Here is a 21,860-nt window from a genome sequence, read left to right on the forward strand (position 1 = left end):
CTTCAAAAAGATAAAACCAAATTCCCATTTGATTTTGTATAATAATTCATGAGTTATTGAATTTCAAATGACGATACCCCCCAAAAAGTGAAAATCGAAACTCTCATTATCTTCAATGTCTCTACCGTGCAACTCTAAGAGCTTTATTTCTCCTTTGCAAGGAATTTCATTAGTGTGTTTATCTTTCAAACCCTGGCTATATTTGGCATGGGTAACCACGCAAAAAATTAGCCTAACGGCGCGCGCATGCGCTTGTGAGAGGAATACAACAGTAAGTCGACTGGCTCAAAAAACCAAATTGCGGAATCGTTTTCTTTCAAATTTCGTATGAATGTAATGATTATAATCGTCCTCTGCTGTTTTTGTGGTAGTAAGGTGGCGATTTAAGAGATAGCAGGACGAATAACCCGCTCGTAACATGGCTCTGTTTCGCGTTAACGTCATCGTCACGGTTGATTGAAAACCATTCCAGAGCCTCTCTGACAACGGGTAACAAGTTTTATGGGGGAAAATTTACAAGAAACTGCTTAGTAAACCGTTGTTGCCCTTTTCATTAATTAGGCAATTCAAAAACAAGACAGGCGCGTAGCTGCCTATACGCAAGTACGCAAGTGCGTACACATCATTTTCAAAAATAATAATAATAAATAACATAAAATAAAGAGAGAGAGAGAGAGAGAGATTTATTCGGAGAAAAAGAGGCACTATCCGTGTTTCAAATTTTTTTGCGTCTTATTTCTTCGATTCAAATTTTGTTCAGCATGTCTGTAGAGTCAAATTTAGTCTTTTATAAAATCAATATCAAAAACATCTTTCAAAATTTTGAGGGAGAAAATATTGTTGAACCAAAATGTTCAACTGTTAATCGGCGTAATACTGATTATCTGGACAAATATTTGATATAAAAAATGTGATATAAGGGACTTTGATCTAAAGAAAAAGTTACAAGGGTCTTGGAAAAATATACAAAATTTTCAATTTCCGTTGAGGTATAATGAATAAATGTCGTTAAACAAAAATAGTTAAGTTTAAATTACGCTTAAGTAAATAATAATATAGATATGTACGAATATCTTCTTTTACTGATGTAACCAGTTTATTGAATTATAATTATTATTTAAGCATTATCACATTGTTTTAAGCAATCAGAATACATTCATTTTTAGTTAATCTAAAATAGAACCACCCCCCCCCTCCCCAACATCCCCGTTTATTTTTTTTTTTTTTTTTTTTTTGAAATATTTAAACTTCAAAGACACTGAAAACCATATGGAAATTACTTCTCTGTTTTATCTTCTCACACTTGGAAACTTTTTTTTCAGTACTTATATCTCCGTAAATTAATTTGATTAAATTATCGTTCTCCTCCTGAAGCATGTGAAGTATCCATGGAAGTATAACTTAGCAAAGTGCTTGGTCGAGAAAAGAGATGTAGCGTGATTTCTTTTGCGGGAAAATGACTGAAATTTTCGTAAAGTCCAGGAGCTCGCGGGGGCTTCGCCCCCTGGGCCCCCACCAGGGCTTCGCCCTAGACCAACTGGGGGCCTCAGGGCGGCCCCCAGACTCCTGACCGTCTAATGCGTACACTTCATTTCATGCTGGCTAGGCGCCTGCAAGACCCCAATGAACTTCCGTAAACTGTGCCAAGATTGCAAGAAATTCATAATGTCTCTTAATATTGAAAAACGATGTGCATACCTCATATGCATAAAAAAATGCACTAAGATGGGTACAGTAACTAAATTTCTCTTCCGACCAATTTTCGTAATTTCCGGTCATGTGGTCAAAAATTTTTCGAAAATTATGCTACCCTGCGTTTCTTTTCCTTTCAGTATATTATGAAATCTATTTTACTTTTAGATAGCCTGGCTCAACCACGTTACAACGCTATATTTGCTAATAAGATCATATTACGACCATGGAATTTACAAAACGCTGACTTTAAACGTGCTTTTTGAAATCCCTGTAACATCAACTTGTGTTAGAATAGCTTTCCTCAGTAAAAAAATTGGTCATACTCAGACCATGCTACTGAGAGGTGAATAAGTGGCGAGATATATATACTGAAAGGAAAAAGAAACGCAGGGTAGCATAATTGTCGATAAAAAATTGACCACATGACCGATAATTATGAAAATTGGTCAGATGGGAAATTTAGTTACTGTGCATCAAAATCAGTATTCAGAATTACTCAACCGTAAAATTTATGACGTCACGTAGGGAAAACGCTAAAAAGCCCAAAACACGTGCAATTTGATAACGACGTGTTTGTCCACAAATATTGTTGCATTATTTGATGCATATGAGGTATGCACATCGTTTTTCAATATTAAGAGACATTATGAATTTCTTGCAATCTTGGCACAGTTTACGGAAGTTCAATGGGGTCTTGTTTTCGAATTGCCTAATTAATGAAAAAGGCAACAACAGTTTACTAAGCAGTCTCAGCTCTTGTAAATAAAATGCAGTGAAAATGAATGATGTGTTCACTAAGTGGGCCCCTCATCTACTCATGAGGCGGGCCTTACCATGTATTTTACATTCAAAGACAGGTTTGTTTGTTTGTTGTTTAACGTCCCTTTTGAAAATTTATTCACTCACATGGAGACGCCAAGACACCTCCGAAACACTCTTAATTAGTCATGGTAAATTTTATTATCGAATTGTTTCAAGAGTAATATTTTGAAAGAAAATATTTGAATCACATTTGAAAAATCTTTTCAGTCGGCGCGATTTAATTGGGTCGGTCGCGTTAGGGGAAACAACGGTATTTATTTTGACCCCAGTTACCATTAATAAGTATACCTAAAAACTCATAAGAGGTGGGGTGCGGGTCACTGGTACTTGTGGACCGGAACCCGCACCCCCCCCCCCCCACCACACCCCGGTGTTCAACCCCGGGGCTTATGGGACATTTTTTTCACAAAGTACTGAGTATATTCATTACTCTTATTCATCATGTTTACAATAGGAAAAAATCGTAAAAACCCGAAAATAATCGCCCCACAAACAAATGCGATTATATTCGGGTTTTTACGATTTTTTCCTATTGTAAACATGATGAATAAGAGAAATAAATATTTGTGAAAAAAATGTCCAATAAGCCCCAGGGTTAAATATCGGAAGGGGGTGTCCTGTCCGCTTATAAGTACTTGTGGTGAGGGTATACATTGGTCGCATCTTGTAGTCTTTGTTAAATATAAGGATTTATTAGAGCACAAATGTTACAGAAGTTTTTTTTTTATTTTTTCTCAGTTAGTGCAAGAACATGCTCTGTGCATAAAGAATTTCTAAAATGAAATAAGTTATTGACAAACAAGTTATTGAAATCAATATATCAACAGTCGATCGAATTTTAAGACTCTTCGTTTCGAAAGTTCTATGTTCGATATATACATGTGCCCTCGTCAGCAAATAAAATCTATCATTAAGGCAAATGCTGACTGACTTTTTTAATTTATTTTTTATTTACGCATTGAATTGCCTATGGATATTTTCGTTATTTCCCGATCATGACAGGAGCACACACATGCCGGCTTGACCGGCTTGACCGGTCGGCAGGCGATGTTCACCCCTCCATTGCACTTTCAAATCCAACCTCTGATGTTTTAGAAGTCCTTGTTCGCTCTGCTCCTGATTTGTATTACTTGAATTGACTTTTGAGCTTGAATACTGTTCATTATTTCCATATATTTGTATATTTGGGTAGAAAAAGTTTAGCATAAAAAACGTTAGTATATCATAGATATACCTGAAACTTCATCTCTATATATAAGACATGATTTTAACTAACTCTAAATAGGAAACATAAAATGACATGAAAACAACTAATTGTGGGTACTAATTAAAAAAAGGAACATTCACCATAAACCCAACCCCCATTCACCCCCGGGCCCGAGCTTTCAATTTTTGGCCACTGAAGTTGTTTTTTTTTTTTTTTTTTTTTTTTTACATTTTTCTTTCTTGTCAAATTTCCGAGTTTTATTTGTTAAAAAGAATATATTAAAAAAGCAAATAAACAGTGTCCGTATGCATAGTTTAGATACTGGCGGCCTAATGAATTTAAAAATATGATATTTTTGTTCCATTTGTAATATGACTATATTTAGGTAACGGAAAATAACGAGATTTGCCGAATAATTTAACGAAGAGGAAGTCACATGGGCACTTCATCCAATCAATTTTAAGTTTACAAATACCATTGGTTCGGCATGCTTGACCTCGGAAGCAAAGCAAAACACGGCTGTCTACGATAAAAAAAATTCTTTTGGATCGCCAACTGTACACCTCTGCTAGATATATTTTATTATTCTGTCATGAAGCGGTAAGTAGCAATGCCTAGGTTTCTTCACAGTCTCTTAAAGAAGGAGAATGACTCGTTTTTGGATTCAGTGGGTTTTTCTTCATGTTCACTGTCGATTTGATGTCGACAGGTAGATTTGGTTTTCCACGCAGTAAAGGGTGAATGTTGGTAAGGATTTGATTGAATTTTGTTATGAGTAATTGGTGATTTGTGAGGAATTTTTGAAAAAATAGGTATCATGAAGACGTTGGCGGGACTCAAAATGGGTCTGTTTTATGAATGGTGGCAAACTGATGGGTCGTTTCAAAAGCCTAAAATTATACGAAGTATTTGTCAAATAATGAAGGTAGACCTAAACAAAAAGACTTTTCTGACAAACTTATAGAGGAACTTACAAAGTTCAACGTTATCACATTTGTTTGAAAAGTTAACAGTTTTAACTAAGTATTTAGCAAACATTTTGTTGTTTGCATGCGTCTATGTAGAAGTACGAGGACTCCGAATGACGCATCGGTGAAGTTGAAAAAAGTGAGGGGAGATGTCAAAATACAACCATTTATAAATCATGACGTACAATACATTTTTACAATATTGGAGCACCTTTCATAAATATTTATATATAATATATTTTTTAGAATTGTGATACGGAGTACATATTTCTTTGAATTGTCAAAACAATTTTCATTAAGAATAACATTGTACCCTTGTTTGCAGAAATGAGATTTTATTCTTTTCTACACTCTCGAATTTCGCTTATTATTGACTGTTAATTTTCTTTTTGAAATATGTGTCTGTTTTTAAAGCCATTCCAATATTTCGAGATCTTTTGAGTTTTCAGATTGATACTGATAAATACAAGTAACTGTACTTCCGATATTAAAAAAATATATATATATAGCAGGATTGTAAAGAATCTAGGGCTGTTCAATAAAATTGATAATTCGGAATATTGTGATAGGCCAACGAAAAATATCTTATTGCCATAATAATATATTTTTCTAATACCTTTTACCAACAGAGTGCTTGGGCTTTAGATTTCATAAATAATTGATATGAATTTAGTATGTCAGGAACACTTTCAACTGTGCCAAACGGTAAGTTTTAGTTCCAAAACTAGTGAAACCAGCAACACCTGTTTTGAAACACACTCTGCTTATAGATGGAGGTTAATAAAATTAGGAAGAGGGCCTTTGACGTTTCATTTAAAAATATCTCAATACGTTTTGCAATACCGAACAATTACAAATATCGCAATACGAAATTACCAGCAGAATCCCAGCCTTGCAGATTCTGAAAATTGGATGTTTATTGCAAATGATTTGTTTAAGTTATCTACTTTCAAATGTATAATGAAGGGATTTTAACAAGTTTGAATAATTTTAAACTAGTGAAAAATGCATTGCTTGAAAGTGATGAAAGTTAATCTTTCATGAACAAAATTTACAAGACTGATAACATAAGAAACTGGTCATATTGCACATTAAAAGGGTTTGAATAGGTAAATGCTCTTGATATAAAGATTTTTTTTTTTTATTTCTCAAAATGTCTGTGGTTTACAAAGATTTCACTTGGTCACTTGGTTACAGTGGCAATTTTTCTAATATGATTACCATTAGTATCTGTGTTAACATTGAATATATCATTATATTTCCTTCTGTATTGCTCATACTTTGAACAATATAGTGCAAAATATTTGTCATCTTTAATAAATGAAAAATAAGTTCTAATTCTTACTATGGTTTAAATAGACTTAGCTTGATGCCAAGACAATTTATGTATGATTATATAACATGTTATAAAGCCATGAATATGAATAAATATGATTAAAATATGAATAGATATGATTTAAATTAATTGTCTGATTGTTGAATTTTTAGGTAAACTCCTCTAAAACATGAGTAACAGAACTGCTGGAGAAAAAGAGGACCCCCCAGTGATATCCTCCACCCCCACAATCAGTATCCCGGGGCACGCTATACTCAGTCATTACCCAGAACTGCAAGTCAGTCTTATTGTCATTTTGTTTGATAAATCAACAGTTTGCCATTGACATTTTAAGAATATTTATATATTTTAATCCACGACATGTCCAAAACATGTCATGTATTTGTATGAAACAGTTCTTTGTTTTTAGAAATCAGCACTGATTATATTTAGGTGTTAAGATTGGTGATGCACTTTTTCCACATGGGATTCATTTAAAAATAAAAGGGGGGTGTATGTCACAGGGTATTTGGTATTTACAGCGCATGTAACATTTTTTTAGACTTGAAATAGCAATCTGAAAAAGATGTTTAATTTTATACCTGCAGATATATCTGAAACTTGACAATGGTAAATTTGATTTGTTGCCCCATGGAAAAAGTGTGAACAATACATTCTAGAAACACTACATTTTGCAAGTTTATGCATTTAATCATAGAAAAGTTTGAAATAAATAATGTATTTATTATTGGTATTATATAGGCTTTATAACATGTTCCTTACACAGGCAGCATCTAAATCATTGAACCAGCCAATGGTACCAATCAACCTGACAAGTGGTAAAACAGGAGATGGAGGGAGTCTAGCAGCCATTATCCCTCAAGGTAAGGAAGTCAAGCAGAAAGATCTAAAGTGTAAAAGATATGAAACAAAGGTTCTGAAAGTATAATGTTAATGAATCAGTATATAACAGAATAAGTTCTGTCACTCGATGTTGTTTGTGATATGGGAACACAATTATTGTTATAGCCTGTTATTGTTGTATTGCAAGGTGTAATGTATAATAAGTATACTATTTTTTGCTTGTCATGGTACTCAACACTTTCACAGGATGTGAAATAAGAACTGTGATCATTAAGTAAATTGTTACGCAAATATAATCATTCAATAATTTTAGAAAGACTCATTTAAAAAGTGAAGCATACTGTAAATGTATTAAAATTAGTGTGTATGATATTTAGTGGAAATTGATTTTTGAACAATTTAACATAGATTTAATTTTGTGGATTTTTAAAATTTCTGTTTTATGTATACATATGCAAGACATTTAGCTTTGTACTTGAATTAGCGGAAGTTTGTTTCTGCCAAAAGAGCTATAAAGGATACACAGCTAAATGTATCACGTGTACAGTATTTATCCCCAGATTTTAAAAAAATTTCCAATAATTTCAGCTTTATTGTCAGAAGTGCCGAGACCTGTAGCTAGTGTAGTCACCACTGCTGCCCCCTCAGCACCCTCCACTCTGCCCCTCATCAGCTCCTCCACCACCCCCACCATCCCTCAGGGTAGTATTGTCCAGATAAGCCCGGGGGCAGCTACCAATGTAAGCTCTATTCTGAGGGGAGGCAGCACTCAGCATCTAGGATTTCCCTCTCATCTTCCAAAAGGTTTGTGCTCAGGGTCCTTGCTAGGATTTTGCTTACTTGAACTGTAGGGAGGACTCAAGGTTTCTCAGAATGTTGAGTCCCAGCTAAGTTTCATGCTGCCAAGAAAAATTATTATTTTTAAGAGCACTGTGTCTCAAACAATTTTGCTGCATCTGTTATGTAGATTCCTGCATTGATAACAACCCTGTTGAATACAAATGTTTTCACACATTAATTAACAAACAAAATTTAAAAGAAATTTTAAAAATTGTAAGATTTTCATGTACATGTATGTACAGCTTTGCCAAGTTTTTCTTATGAAAGGTAATTTCCACAGGGCCTACATGTTCCTATTACTGTTGTAGGTCCTATGGCTGCAGCCTCGGCGTTTGCTGGGCCTAAGTCCATGACTGCCCTGCCTGTGGTGAGACACCCCACCGTCAGTCTTCAGAGTCCTGGAACAAAGGTTCAGACCTCCTCCCTCATCAAATCAACCACACCCCCGACGTCAAAATCTCCTACTCCAGGGGTAACTATTGCTGTCACTCAGGCCAGTGAAGGATCAAGGTATGGGCATTATCCCCCCTCCTTTAAAAAAATTACTCTGCCTCATTACTTGAGAAAGCTAAAATTAGTTGTATAATTTTTCAAACTCTTCATACTTTCAGTCTAATGTAGATCGAAAATGGAGACAAAGAATAATAGTGAAAAAAAAAATGAAGAGAGAAAACATAGTTAACAGCTATCAGATAGAGCAACATTGAACATAGCAATAATTTATTGGCAATGATGAATAAAGTCTTTAAAAATTTGTTTCTGAGTGAGGACTTTTTTTTTCAGCAGGACAAATGTAACAGTACCAAGCACAGTCTCGGCCCCACAGGGTAGCATTCAGATCACCTTACAGGCTCCCCGCCAAGCTGGGGAGGGGGTCTCCAAACCTCCCACGATACAGAGAACAATAGATGTTCCAAAGCCTCTCATCCAGGCCTTGAGAACAACTACAGTTGATACAGCTCCTAAAACGATAATCACGACTCAGGCCAGACCCTTAGGGGAATCAGCTGTGAAGTCCGTTATTGCGGGATCCCTACAGAGGTCCTTGGATGCTAAACAGCCCTTGAGGCCGTCGAGTGATCCAGTCATCAGACCCCCTAAAACTGTACATGTGCCACAGACTTCCACTTTCTCCGGGACTAAAGTGTTTGTGACTCAGACTTCAAATTCATCAGTGACTCCACATAATCTTGTGACAAATCCATTGAAGACTAATAAAGGTAATGAATGGGAGTGGTTTATTATCAAGTATTTTTAGATTTTCAACAATCTAAATCTCTTCTCATAAGGAATTGGAAACCCAAATATACTGAAATATATATTGTTTTTGGTAGGTGTAGTGTAACAGCTTTACATATGATTCCTCGTATGAATGTGTAAATACAATTTTGAATGAAAATGATATTTTGTGATATTTTTGAAATAATTTATATTAATTTTTTCTCAATTATACACTAAAAACGCTGGCAGATTAAAGCAGATTTCAGGACACGATATGCTGAGAGAACTAGGAAGTATATTTCAGGGATTAAAATGTTCCTACAAAGTCTCAGATTCTACTTTAAAATGTTGTTTTTCAGGCATCACTATCCCATCATCCTCATCTGCTGCTCTCTCTGCAGCTTTGTCATCAGTTACCACAACAGCCACAACCATTCCCATAGGTAAAACAATTTTCATTATGTATTATGTTGGGTTGCATCAAAACGAAAGAAAATAAATAAGATGCATATAATTATATATCAAATGTTACTGTATAATTATCTTTTTATCCCTCTTAGATTGAATTATTTTCATGAAAATGTGATCTACTGCAAGGTTTATCATCCTTTTATAGCAAAAGTACCCCCTGTGAGACAGCCCCCTTTGTCTCTGGCCCCGCACACTGTTAGCTCCACCCTTCCCCTCACCCCAAGCATCCTGGAGAGGCCCCGCCCAGAGTCCACCCACCCAGGGACGGCGCCCCCAGCCCACTCCACATCTACCGCCAGTGTATTCATGCCCCACCGGACCCAGCCCAGTACCTCTCATACAGCTCCATCAACTCTCACTCACCCAGAAAGGTACGCACTACAGAGAAATTAAAAATTACATGTCTCCTTTTAGAGATATTATTGTACCATACTTTCAAGAGAGGGACTTTAAATATCATTCCTGTGGATGTCTTTTAGTCTGTCTATCACTAAAACTTTAATCTTGGTCTTAATTTAGAATGAGAAAAGGTAAGACATTTCTATTTTACATGTAACAAGGTCTTCTCAAATGAACTATATGTACTCGGTGACCTTGCTTAAAATTATAGTAAAATTTTGGTCTCTGTATGTCTATGTATTACCATCTATTGATTGTTTAGTCTTTAGCTGATTTTCATGTTATATTTCAGGCCAGCCTTGTCCAGTCAGATTTATCCATACTTCATTCCTAATTCTTACTTGATGCAATATGAGATGCAGCAAGCCTTGGCAAATGCACAGCCAAATGTACATGCAATCCCTACGATATCTACTGCTTCTACCATTAGAACAGGACTTTGTAAGTAGAGTCTTCAAATTGAATTTTATAAATGAAAAACACAATATCCTGTTTGAGTGTAATAGTAATAAAATTTATCATGTTTGTCACACAGCTGATTAACAAATGAAATGAGTCTGATTGCTTGATTAAATAAATGCAGCAAAGGACCTTCTACATTTTATGATGTTGATATTTCAGTGCAAAATCAAACTCCCAATTTAGCGGCCTCATTACAAGCAGCACACACATTTTCTGGGACACCAGGGGCCGGCGTGCGATTTAATCAGTCTCAGCCTGTTGTAGTAACCATGGATACGATTCGAGCCCAGCAGGCACTGACTGGAAATCTTCCTTTCACGGGATCAACGACTGTTCCCGAGTCAACGGCGCGTCCCACCACCCCAACAGACAATATATCGACCCTGTCCTCAGCCACTGCAGCATCTATCCCTATTCCTGCACTCACAGTAATGGGACAGTGTAACCCTGCCCCGAATTATCCTTCAACTCCAGTTACACCCCAGAATTCTCAGCCCAACAGTAATACCCCAGTCAGTACCCCGAATGCTTCACCCAGACCAAGTATTCTCAGAAAGAGAACCAATGAAGGGTGAGTAATCTTTATTGATAAATGTTAAAGATTTCCTTTAGTTTTCTCTGTCAGAAAAAGCTTCTTGAAAAATTTGTAATATGTAATACAGTGATACACTTTAAATTTCTTTTACACACATTATAGACCTGTGAAGAAACCAGTGTGTGGTCTGAATACAATGGACAGACACAGTCCCCGCCCCGATTCCAGGACAGACTCTGCCCCGCAGTCCAACACTAGCTCTCCCAAAACTCCAGCTACTCCAGCAGGGTAGGAATTCAATAAATATTTTTGATTGAAGATGCATGTATATATGTATTATACCTTAATTTAAAAAATGAGAAAATGGAAAATAAAAGCAACAGAAAATGTATGTAACCTTATGATGTTCATCTGAACTATGTGTTGATGATAAACGATGCTTGTCTTTTGAAATAGGTATATTTACATGTGATTGAATTTGAATTTTAACAGGGAAAGTCAATCCTCCACTGATACAGCCTTGTCAAGTGAGGCCACTACACCAACTCAAAACAACATGGCTGAACTGAAGATAAAACAGGAACCCATGGATGGCCTCGAAAATGGTAAATACTGGGTAGAGATACTTTGTTATTTATTAAGCAGTTAACTGCATGTTCTGTTTGCAGTATTATTAATCCTGGATCAGTTGCTTGTAGATTATGGTATAAACTTTGTTGTTGTTTACAGGTTTGTCTGCAGCTATAACTAGCAGCATTGCTTCTTTGTCCAACTCTTTACCCAACAGTACAGATGCTTCTCCAAGGAAGAAACCAAGAAAACAGCTCTTGTAAGTTAGAACATGTTTATGTTGTAAATCTATAAATTATTGTGCTTAAAACTTGGTCTCATAGTAAAATTTGAAGTGGTAAAAAATAGTGTTGTTACGATAGTCGCCGACTATCGAAAAATCGTCGTTTAAAGGCCCAGATCGGCGACAATCGATTGTAAATATTGTCATCGATAGATCGCTATATTTATGAAGCCGCTCAGGTTTAACTTTTATATTCACCAAAGGGACGTCACTCTAATCTGTGGAAAACAAAATGGCGAACGTGCATGGTGAAGAGGTTGACGCCGAATTATATCCATATCCTGGTGCAAAAGTTTGGAGTTTTTTGACCTTCGGAAAAAGGGCGATTGGCCTCTATGCAAAAATAATTTACAGATGGACATGGTTATTTGTAAATTGTTTAAAAAGTCGTATGCCAGTCAAGATAAATTGAAGTTCACGGTCACATGTCAAGGAATTCTACTCGTGCTGAATGAATAAATTCAACCTTTTTAAATAGTTCAAATTATCGATTATATAATCGATTGTGTTCTTCCGATTCAATTTGATAATCGATAGTAAAATTTGTTCGATTTTACAACACTAGTAAAAAATTTGTTTGTAAGGAAATGTCAGTTATAAGGAATATTTTAGAAATCCTTTTGAAGGATTTCACTGAGTTTCTTTACGGGTATAAAGAATCTTTGTTTAAATAATGCCAAGTCTGAGGTCCTACTGAGTACTGACTTCCTTTATCCAATTTTAATGTATACTGTAATTGTAAAAATTGTGACAATTGGTCTCATTCATAAAATGTTTTACTTTTTCTCCAATAATTTATTTACTTTATGTGCCAAAGAATGTAAATATTTGGGGGAGATTTGTTTTCCTTTACTGACAACTTGTTCTTCTGATGTTTCAATGTCTGTCTCAGGAATGCTAACGAGGAGCTGAAGGACAGCGTGTCCTCAGACGAGGAGAAGGTGGCCGTGGAATCTGTAAAAGAGGAGGAGGACACCAATAACGAATACAGAGAAGGTACATAACTCTTATCAGATTTGATATAACATTACATTTTTCTAAAAAATATGATATAGTAAATCAGATCTTTCCAAGTGACTTTTTTTTATTCGTAAAATTATTCACGTTCACATATTTTTCAAGCACAATTAATTTACTGAAAAAGTCCTCTAAAGGTAGTGAGAATAAAAAGATAGATTTAATATAGTAACTATGTTTGCTCAAGATGAAATTAAATTAATCATGTAATATGGAATACATGTACATGTGTAAGTTGTTTCAAAAATTGATTTTACCATTATTTTTTTTCATTGCAGAGTATGTGGATGATGAGGGTGTGAGATGGACTGTAGAGAAATGTCGACCCAATATCTCCCTTATGAACTTTTATAATATATCATGGAAACCAAGGAATAATCATTTTAATAGACATACAGAAATTAAACCAAAAGGTATGCATTAAATCTCTCAATCTTTCTGTCATATTTTTAAAAGCTGCACTTACTTGTATGTATGTAGTGAAGAAACAGAGGACTATGTTTGAAAAAAAGTGTATTAAATTGAATATTACAGAAGAGCGACGCCCCACAGTGAATGAATTAGCCAATCAGAGAGGAGCTGCTCAGAAGGCCAGCGGCTGGAAGTTGTATCACATGGCAGCACAGATGGAAGATCTGGTGAGTTTTCATTTTTGGCATCCATAAAAAAAAAGGGGGAAATAGGTCAGAATTAAAATCAGTCAAGAAAAAGATTTTTTTTAATTTTTGAATACACATGTTATGTATATAGGTAGGGTTTTTTTTCCAAGGATAGGTGCTTCTAAGTCTATTGTACAGAAAAGATTTTTCGATTTAAAAAAAAAAAAATTATGTGTTTGGAAACATAATCATCGTGCATGTATACAGTATATGAAACATAAAGTGCATGCCCCATGATATATAAATTATTCTGCATTATTTCAGAATGATCTGGAGAAGACTTTATTAAGCAAATTATCATCAATTCAAACTGCTTTGTCCCCGCGTCCTCAGAATAGACTCACAGTGGTCTCCATGGAGGACGAACTGAGCATGATGCATGAGTTAACTCAGGTGAGTACCTGTCCGAGATCATCAATAACAGAATTGATTAGTTATTTTAGTCATATGTACACATGAGCCATTTCAGTTTTAGTTCACAGAAGTAATAAAAAAAAGGATGTAATGCTCTTTGTCATCAAATAAAAATATCTAGCAGGAAAAATTTAGAATCTCAGAAACATCTCACAAAATTTGACACCTCATGTTTCATATCTTCATACCTGTTCATAATATTTTAAAACATATTCAAAAACCTTTATTTTTAAAAAAAGTTTTCAAATTAGAAGTGTGCCTTCAGCACTTGATTTCCAAACACTTGCCTTTAGTCCTTCATACTAAATACTAATTCAAATACAAAGTTTTAACAGTGATGGTAAATTTCATTGTTCTTCATGCTCATAGAGAGAATTCAATATGACAGACATTTCAAGAATTTCGAATTGTTTAAGTTTGATCTTTTTGGCAGGCAAACATTCAAAGATGCAAACTTATTATGGATCAACTTGAAGAATCCAGAACGAACATGTTGAAAGTGCTAGATCATAAACAGAAAATATCCGAAATTATCAATAAACATGTTAGTAAGAGACCAATCAAAAAGAAGGAAAGATCATAGCATTGACCAATGATTGAAATTATACAAACTGACCAATCAGTGCATGACAAGTAGAATGCTGGAAGTATGTGATACAAATAGCAAGAACTGAACCTGACAGCTAATTTGTAGATGCTGCTTTGCATATATACTAAAACTTTATAATTGTTTCTGTTATGGGCATGTTTTAATGTTAGAAATATTGAACACTGGATTTCAGTTCTTAAGTTTAGTGACTGTGAGAGAGCCATGATGAAAGGAAAGATTGACCTTAATTATGTTCACGTCAAATGATAAATTTGAAGAAATTCAATCAGCCCTTGTCTACGGCAGTTCCCAGGGTTATCCATGTGTTATATTTGTTATGCATTTTTGAAAATTTGATAAGTTTTATTGTTTCATATTGAAATTCACTTGTTTCATTGTGAACAGTAGAATGTGTGTTTTCTGTATCATTTTATTTATTTCATCATTCAACATGTCAGATACATTTTATTTGTTACCAAAGAGTTGTGTGGAAAATGAGTTTTCAGAAAAAGCATTAAAGCTCTTTGACATTGTACAATTCATCTTTAGTAATGTATTATAAATTGAACAGGAAGCAAAGAATTCTTGATAAAAACTAGAAGGGATTTCTGGTTTACAAATTTTATTATTTAGGTGATTAACAAATGGTTGTTGGTCACATTCTCAGCTGAAAGTTGAAAAATTTGTTGTACATTTCATTTATCATACAAAATACAATAAATTATAAGTAAAGAATTTATAAGTTATTGATTCTTTTTACTCTGATGCTATTAGTTGATTATTTAGATGTGTGCTCAATCACCACATGTTGCCGGTATGACTCAGTGGTTAGAGCATCTGCTCCATAGTTGTGGATTAAGTAGATTGTTGGTTTGAATCCACTGTGGGACGTAGAGACTGGTCCTCCGGATAGACATTATAAACTGAGGTCCTGTGTTGCAGTAGGTTTCGCAGGAAAAGGGTCCCTCACTAGACAATGGTCCTGAGTGCTGGGTGTAGATATAAATTCCTAGCCCTCCAGGCCTCCATTGGAAAGTAGTGACATCTCCATAATTATGAGTGAAAAAGTCTGAGAGGGACACATTAAACAACAAACAATCATCACATATTTCAAGTAATTCTTTGAATCTTGGATGAGTCCAGCCTGAATATGGTTTTTCAAACCAAAGTCTTGTAAAAAATATAATGATTGCATTTACTAAGTGAATTTACCTTTCACTTCTTTTGATGTCAGGAAAATGTATGTAGCCATTGTATATGCAGGCAGAAAAAAGGACCAAGAAAGCTAAAGGGAGTTACAATGTGGACAGCGGGTGCTATTCATTGTAGAAAACCAGCAGTAGTTGCATATCTTGTGTCCACACATGTATTTCACTTTTACAACGTTCTTAACCATTCGCTTACATTGTACGCATTTCTGAAAATCGTTCAATGGCCGCAGTGGTCTTCTTGGTGACCGTGAGCTCACCATGGAAACATCTTGATCAGTAGGAGTGTCGTCTGCTTGTTTAGCATCATCATTCTCTAAGCCTGTTAATTTTCCGATCATGATTTGGATTTGATCCATGTTAATTTCTCCTGGAATGAAATCTACGTTTCCTTTGAAAGGGACATCATTTGGAACTATTTTGTTTAGTATTGATGAAAGTCGCGTTTCCATTTGGATTGTCTCAACATCGCTGGCACATTGAAGAGTGCTTTCCTCTAACTTTGAAGCTACCACCTCTAATTCAGCAATATCTTTCTCCATTGTCTGTACAGTGTCCTCATTTTTCCTCAGATCCTCCTCGCAAGAACTCAGCATTGCTTGACTGAGCTCAGATACTTTCGCAACCATCTTGTCTCTCTGGGCAATGATTTCTTCCATTTTCTTTTTCCGTTGCTTCGAAACTTTTTCCTTTTCCGTCCGTGATTTCTGTAAACATGTCTGGAAATTGGGAAGGTGAGTTTTGACAATATCTTTCCTGTACTTTGCCAGTTTTTGTCGCATTATTTTACCAGCTTTGCGGAGCTGGATCCATTCATGTTCCTTATGGTCGGTTCTAATACACTCGGAACATACCGATGATTTACAATCATTGCAAAACATAATGAACGTTTCTCCTTCGTGATATGTGCAAATTTCGGACGAAATGGGGTCTTTCAATTTGAATTCAATATTCTTCGGAGTATTTTCCTTTGAAGACAGTGTTAGACTTTTCAGCGTCACTCCGCTTGTCGTAATATTGTGCTCTTTGGTCGATTCCTCTATGTCATACACGGTCTCTTCCTTATTTTTAGTCTGACTTTGAATCCCACTATGCTCTCTATCATCGGTCATGATCTCCTTGAAATCTTCGGGCACGCCCGGAGAAGGTTCCTCGACTTTAGAATTTCCATCTTCACTCTGAGCTACAATATCTTCCCTCTCTTCCTGAGATTTCTCGGAATTTTCACTCTCTAGATTTGACAGTTCTTGCTTATCTTGAATGTCGATTCTTCCTGGAGAATTTTCCTGCTGCTCTTCGCGAGTTTTTGGCTTTAATTGTTTTGTTAGCATTTTCTTGGAGCTATCTCTTATGATATGTTTCGGTTTTGGAGTCGGTAACGTAATTGTGGGTCTAGACGCATACGGAGATTTTCCAATCTTCCTCGTGTCTGGTCCTGAAAATGACCCTTTCCTTGAACTCATTTTACTTTGGGCATTTACTGCAAGAGAAACGAGAATTAGAAAAATAGAAAATGCACGAAGAATTGTCTATAACACTCCCGTTCAATAAATGTTTTGAAAAATGTCCCTGGATAAAAGATAATAGAGCCACTCATATGAATCGTTCCATTTCAAACGTACATACATGTATACTCAAATTAATGTAATATTGTTTTATTTTTTAAAAAGCGATCATGCCAAATTTATTCAATTATTTTTAATTAGTTATTTATTTTCTATTTTGATTTTCAATGGAGGATTCGTTTCTTTATTTTGCGTATTTTTTTTTTTCAATCATTATAATCATTATCAGTCTGATAAAACGGGCCTCCTTCCGTGGGAAGGGGATGATTAGTGGTGGTTGTAATCAGAGGAATGTTTCACAAAAAAACTTACTACTAAGACAAAAAATAAGTTGTTTGTAATTTTTTTGGCAAAATTAATGATCCTTTTTCATATTGCATAGTATATAGCGTATTCTTGAATGTCTTTATAAATTCCATTTTAAAATTATATTCAACTTAATGCATACAAGAAATTTAAAATCAGAATTCAATTTTGGTCATAGTCGTAAGTTCTTTTGTAAAACGGGCCCCAGACTGATAACGTTTTCATTCAAGAAAATTTACTAAATCCGGAACAAAATTGATTGTCAAGGGTTTTGAAATTAGCGAACGAGCACCGGTTTCTTGTATGATTTACGAAAAGTAAACAAAGATAAAATTGACGCAGATTGAGGCAATATCAGATGAATAATTTAAGTTTGCAACATGTAAAAAATGACAGGAGAGTTATTTTCATAATAATACTAATGTGAGTGGTATATTTCTTGTAATTCTTGTATATATTAGCGGCACGTTACTCGGTGTTTTGCAAAAGTCAGAAAGTAGGTCACATCTTCAGATCTTATCAGTGTGGTTTGGATCTGGGTGCATACAAAAGAAAATGGAATCCAGATATGATATAGATGGTATTTAGTAAAACAATTTTCAACTGTAAATCATTACTCTTGTAGTGTAAATGTGCAGTCGAGACTGCCGCTCTGTGTTTACAGGTATTTAAAAAAAAAGATTAAAAAATGTGTAAATTATATATATTTTTTGCTCTATACAAAAGATTAAAAAAGTATTCAAAGTGTGTTTTGTTATCTCGAAGTCAAAGGGGAAGAAAAAAACTCATTGACAAGATAACCGACGATTCATGATTGCTGAGGAATAGGAGTTCCAAAAAGACCTGGACATATCCAAGTGTTTGAGTTATCAGTGTTCAGGACACTAATTCATTTAAATTGTTAAAACCAACAATTATATACTCAACATTTGATTTTTTTTTTGCTGTCTATTTTTTTATTCTCATATTCCCTATGCAATTTCACTATGTTACAGTAGTACATATACATGTACATGTAAGTATTTCTCTTAATTTGTATATTTCTATTGTGACTGTATGTGAAAATTGCATTAAATACAATTTCACATTTGGCTTAGCAAAAAAGCTGCAAATTTAAATATTCACAATGACAAAAAAAGATCTTTTCTTCAGGAAGAATGGGAAGCAAAACAGTTACACTGTTAAAGAGACTGTTGCCTTATGATCCACCAAGATGGGCACAAGGCCTCAAGAATATTCCCAGAAATCTGATACGGGTAAGATGCAGTGAAGGCTTAGAAATTAGTTCAAGTTTTTGGCTCAATCAGGGACTTATATACTAGATAGTATATATGTACCTAGCTCATTATGCAGTGACATTTTTATATTTTAATCATGAAGTTTGAGTTAAAAAGAAAAAAACACATAAATTTTGCAAATCAGATGATCAACAAATAAGTTTGTAGGCAGATTTTCAACAAAAGAGTTGTATAATTCTAATTTTCATAAATGTTAATGTTTGTCATTTATAAACACTCCATAAGCACAGCATTTGTGTTATATTATTATGTATTAATATACCATTAGAACCAACTTTTGTCCTTATTGAATTTAAAGCTGAGCCCAAGAGATGATGATAAGGTGGGAATGATAAACCCCTGGAACCTTCCCAGTATTCCAAAGCAGTTTGAAGTTTTTATCAGACGAGAGGATGCTATTGGTGCAGCCATTTCAGGAAACAAGGTACATGTATTTAGATTTAATGTTAAATGACCTTACTGGAACTTTTTAAAGAGCATAATGAATTAAATGCACCTCAGCATCCTGGTCTCTATGTATGTAGAATAACAGGACTTAAGATGTTAAACATGGTTAAAGTGTCAGAGTTGGTTATTCCAAATATATTATGAATTTTAAACCTCAACTTCCAATTTTCCAAGTCCCAAAAATATCTCCATTTTTTGACAGTCCCAAAGTGGACACATTGGAGATATCAAGGGTTTATCATTTTTGGTCAAATTATTTTATGAAAACACTGTTTATTTTTCCTTTGCATTCAGATTTTATAAAAACGTTTTTTTTTTTTGAAAAAATCATTTGTAGTTAAAATTAATTTGGAACATCAAAACTAATTCAGCAAACAGAAAAGTTCTTTTTGTTTTATAAGAGATAGTGCTGACATACTGTCTGTAAAATGAATTTAGAAATACTTTAATATGCTGTTATAAAATTAAATACCTACAGGTCAGAAAACTTGAATTCCTATTGGCTGATGCGATAGAGAAGGGTTGCAAGCATGTGATTACTTGTGGTGGAATTCAGTCCAATCACTGCAGAATCACCGCATTGGCCGCCAGAGAGCTGGGGATGACACCTCATTTAGTGCTGAGGGCAAATATTGGGGTAAAACAAAGAATTATTATTAAATCATTTTCCAAATTTCTTACAAATGACTAGAATAAGAGATATTGAAAGAACATTACTAGTTTTTCTGTACTCAGTAATAAAATTGAATAATGGGAGGAGGGGCTTAACAGAATATCTTCTCTTTGCAGAGTGAATCTGATGTTGGTTGTGAAGGCAATGTATTGTTGAATAGAATGTGTGGTGCTCAAATGTACATGGTGCCAAAATTATCTCCCTACCTCTCAGAACTGAAACCAAGAATGGAGAAACTTGCTGAAACCATTAGGTTTGTACACTATTGTACTTATGCATGTGATAAATTACATTGTACATTGTACAAATACTCATACAAGTAAGAGCTTCTGCTAACTATGCCTTTAATACTTTAGCTTGCAGTTAGGTATTACTAAATTGATATACAAGCATATCTTGAAGTGCAGATTTAACATTTCAAGTTGTAGTTTGCAGAGTTTGATTAGGCCCACAACTGGGGAACATAGTCTTACAAGTTACATACTGCATTAATTGCAAAAATAGCAGTGCCACAATCTGCCTCCAGGGTTAGAATAGGACCAGACATGATTACAGTAATTGTAACCATTTACTTTAAGTCCATAAGAATGGATTTCATTTATGTTCATAATCATTTGTCACATTGAATAATCATTTGTCACATTGAATCTAATTAAGATTAGATGTTAGATCTCCTCGCATACTTGGTACACTAACATCTAACAACATCCCATAGAGGGTCATGCCAGAGGTCAAAATCGGAACAACTCCAGACTTATTCACTTCAAAAAATATACAATGAATCTGCAGGTGACAATTTGATATGTTTGATAGAATTTGACCTCTGACATGACCCTCTATGGGATTTTGTTGCATGTAGGTAGCAAGTATGTGAGTGGATCTGACATCTAATTTTAATCAGATTGCATTTGTCAGATAGTATAAGTGACTGGATGAGTGTAGTGGCTCATAAAACTCTGCATTTTCTTCTACAGAGAGAAGACAGGAGAGGAGAGCTATTTGATACCTGTGGGTGGATCCAATACTTTGGGAGTGTTTGGCTTTCTTACAGTGTTTGAAGAGTTGTTGCCTCGTGTAAGTATCTGTAAGTATTTAAAGTATTAAATCACTTTTCATTTTACTCTCCCGGATTATAAAGACTACTCCATATTAAAGGATTGAAGTTTGGTTCACACATCTTAATTTTGCTTAAAATCTTAGGTAGATGTAGAGGAAGATATCTGGATCTAATTCAATTAATGAGAGGCAAATTAAATTTACTTGTTTTACATCCTAGTGACCATTGTTTTATGGAACAATTTCTTGAAATGTAACAATTTCTTCTAATGTACATGTAACTTCTTCTAATGTACAATCTCCTGCAATATGTAACTGCTTTTATTAATACATGTTATTACTTAAACTTGTAGATACCATGGATCACAGATATTGTGGTGGCTTGTGGTAGTGGAGGGACTGTTGGTGGACTATGTATAGCCAATCATCTCACAGGATCAAAGGTCAAGTCAGTATCATCATAAAAGATCAAAGGTCAAATCATTACTTGTAACATATTCATCTTACAGAATAAAAGGTCATGTCTTTGATTTTTTCATCATATAACAGTCAGTGTCATTATAAAAGATCAAAGGTCAAATCATTACTTGTAACATATTCATCTTACAGGATAAAAGGTCAAGTCTTTAATTTTCTCATCACATAAATCAAGTTAATACATGCATCATATATACAAAGCAAAAGGTCAAGACATTTACTGGTAGCATATTTATTTTGTAGGATCAAAGGTCAATTCAATATGATTATACAAGACCAATGGTCAAGCAGATTCATGTTACAGATTTAAATGTCAATTCATTAATGATTTCCTCACAGACAATCAAAGGTGAAGTCAGTGTTAGATCAAAGTTCAAGTTACAAAGTTACACATTTATTGACAAAATCAAGGATAAAGCCATTAACACACTTATACAAGGGCAAAGGTCAAGACAAAATCATCATTTAAGATCAAAGCTCAAGTCACTACATGTACTTG

At 34.7% G+C, this 21,860-nt stretch overlaps 2 protein-coding genes across 4 annotated transcripts; both read left to right on the top strand.

Moving 5' to 3' along the window:
- The first annotated feature begins 4,177 nt into the window (after nucleotides 1–4,177).
- Nucleotides 4,178–15,066, top strand: LOC134259357 (histone deacetylase complex subunit SAP130-like). 2 transcript variants are annotated; one of them, XM_062741946.1, is made up of 18 exons: nucleotides 4,178–4,324; nucleotides 6,181–6,305; nucleotides 6,795–6,891; nucleotides 7,460–7,675; nucleotides 8,020–8,221; nucleotides 8,495–8,931; nucleotides 9,292–9,375; nucleotides 9,549–9,774; nucleotides 10,095–10,243; nucleotides 10,424–10,835; nucleotides 10,962–11,087; nucleotides 11,292–11,404; nucleotides 11,529–11,628; nucleotides 12,545–12,648; nucleotides 12,948–13,082; nucleotides 13,204–13,307; nucleotides 13,593–13,721; nucleotides 14,176–15,066. In XM_062741946.1, the coding sequence occupies exons 2-18, from the start codon at nucleotides 6,198–6,200 to the stop codon at nucleotides 14,323–14,325; spliced, it is 2,892 nt and encodes a 963-aa protein (XP_062597930.1). In that variant the 5' UTR covers nucleotides 4,178–4,324; nucleotides 6,181–6,197; the 3' UTR covers nucleotides 14,326–15,066. The 2 variants fall into 2 exon arrangements, with proteins under 2 accessions (XP_062597930.1, XP_062597931.1); XM_062741947.1 differs by having other exon boundaries at nucleotides 8,498–8,931.
- Nucleotides 15,067–17,720: 2,654 nt separating this feature from the next.
- On the top strand, nucleotides 17,721–21,395 carry LOC134259358 (uncharacterized). Of its 2 annotated transcripts, none has more exons than XM_062741949.1 (7): nucleotides 17,721–17,833; nucleotides 18,563–18,666; nucleotides 19,007–19,132; nucleotides 19,634–19,792; nucleotides 19,945–20,081; nucleotides 20,803–20,902; nucleotides 21,238–21,395. In XM_062741949.1, exons 2-7 carry the CDS (start codon nucleotides 18,568–18,570, stop codon nucleotides 21,346–21,348), a joined length of 732 nt encoding a protein of 243 aa, XP_062597933.1. In that variant the 5' UTR covers nucleotides 17,721–17,833; nucleotides 18,563–18,567; the 3' UTR covers nucleotides 21,349–21,395. The 2 variants fall into 2 exon arrangements, with proteins under 2 accessions (XP_062597933.1, XP_062597932.1); XM_062741948.1 differs by lacking the exon at nucleotides 17,721–17,833 and adding an exon at nucleotides 17,876–17,990.
- The last annotated feature ends 465 nt before the right edge of the window (nucleotides 21,396–21,860 follow it).

Source organism: Saccostrea cucullata, unplaced genomic scaffold, assembly GCF_032062105.1.
Source record: "Saccostrea cucullata isolate Sc308-1 unplaced genomic scaffold, CSIRO_AGI_Scuc_v1 ctg478, whole genome shotgun sequence".
In the NCBI taxonomy this organism is placed as follows: Eukaryota; Metazoa; Mollusca; class Bivalvia; order Ostreida; family Ostreidae; genus Saccostrea; species Saccostrea cuccullata.

Coding starts and splice junctions, on each gene's coding strand:
- LOC134259357 (XM_062741946.1), top strand. CDS start 6,198: ATGAGTAACAGAACTGCTGGAGAAAAAGAGGACCCCCCAGTGATATCC. Junction 10,244..10,423: donor TACCATTAGAACAGGACTTT/GTAAGTAGAGTC, acceptor TTGATATTTCAG/TGCAAAATCAAACTCCCAAT. Junction 11,629..12,544: donor AAACCAAGAAAACAGCTCTT/GTAAGTTAGAAC, acceptor TGTCTGTCTCAG/GAATGCTAACGAGGAGCTGA.
- LOC134259358 (XM_062741948.1), top strand. CDS start 17,966: ATGGAATCCAGATATGATATAGATG. Junction 17,991..18,562: donor ATCCAGATATGATATAGATG/GTATTTAGTAAA, acceptor TCTTTTCTTCAG/GAAGAATGGGAAGCAAAACA. Junction 19,133..19,633: donor CAGCCATTTCAGGAAACAAG/GTACATGTATTT, acceptor AAATACCTACAG/GTCAGAAAACTTGAATTCCT.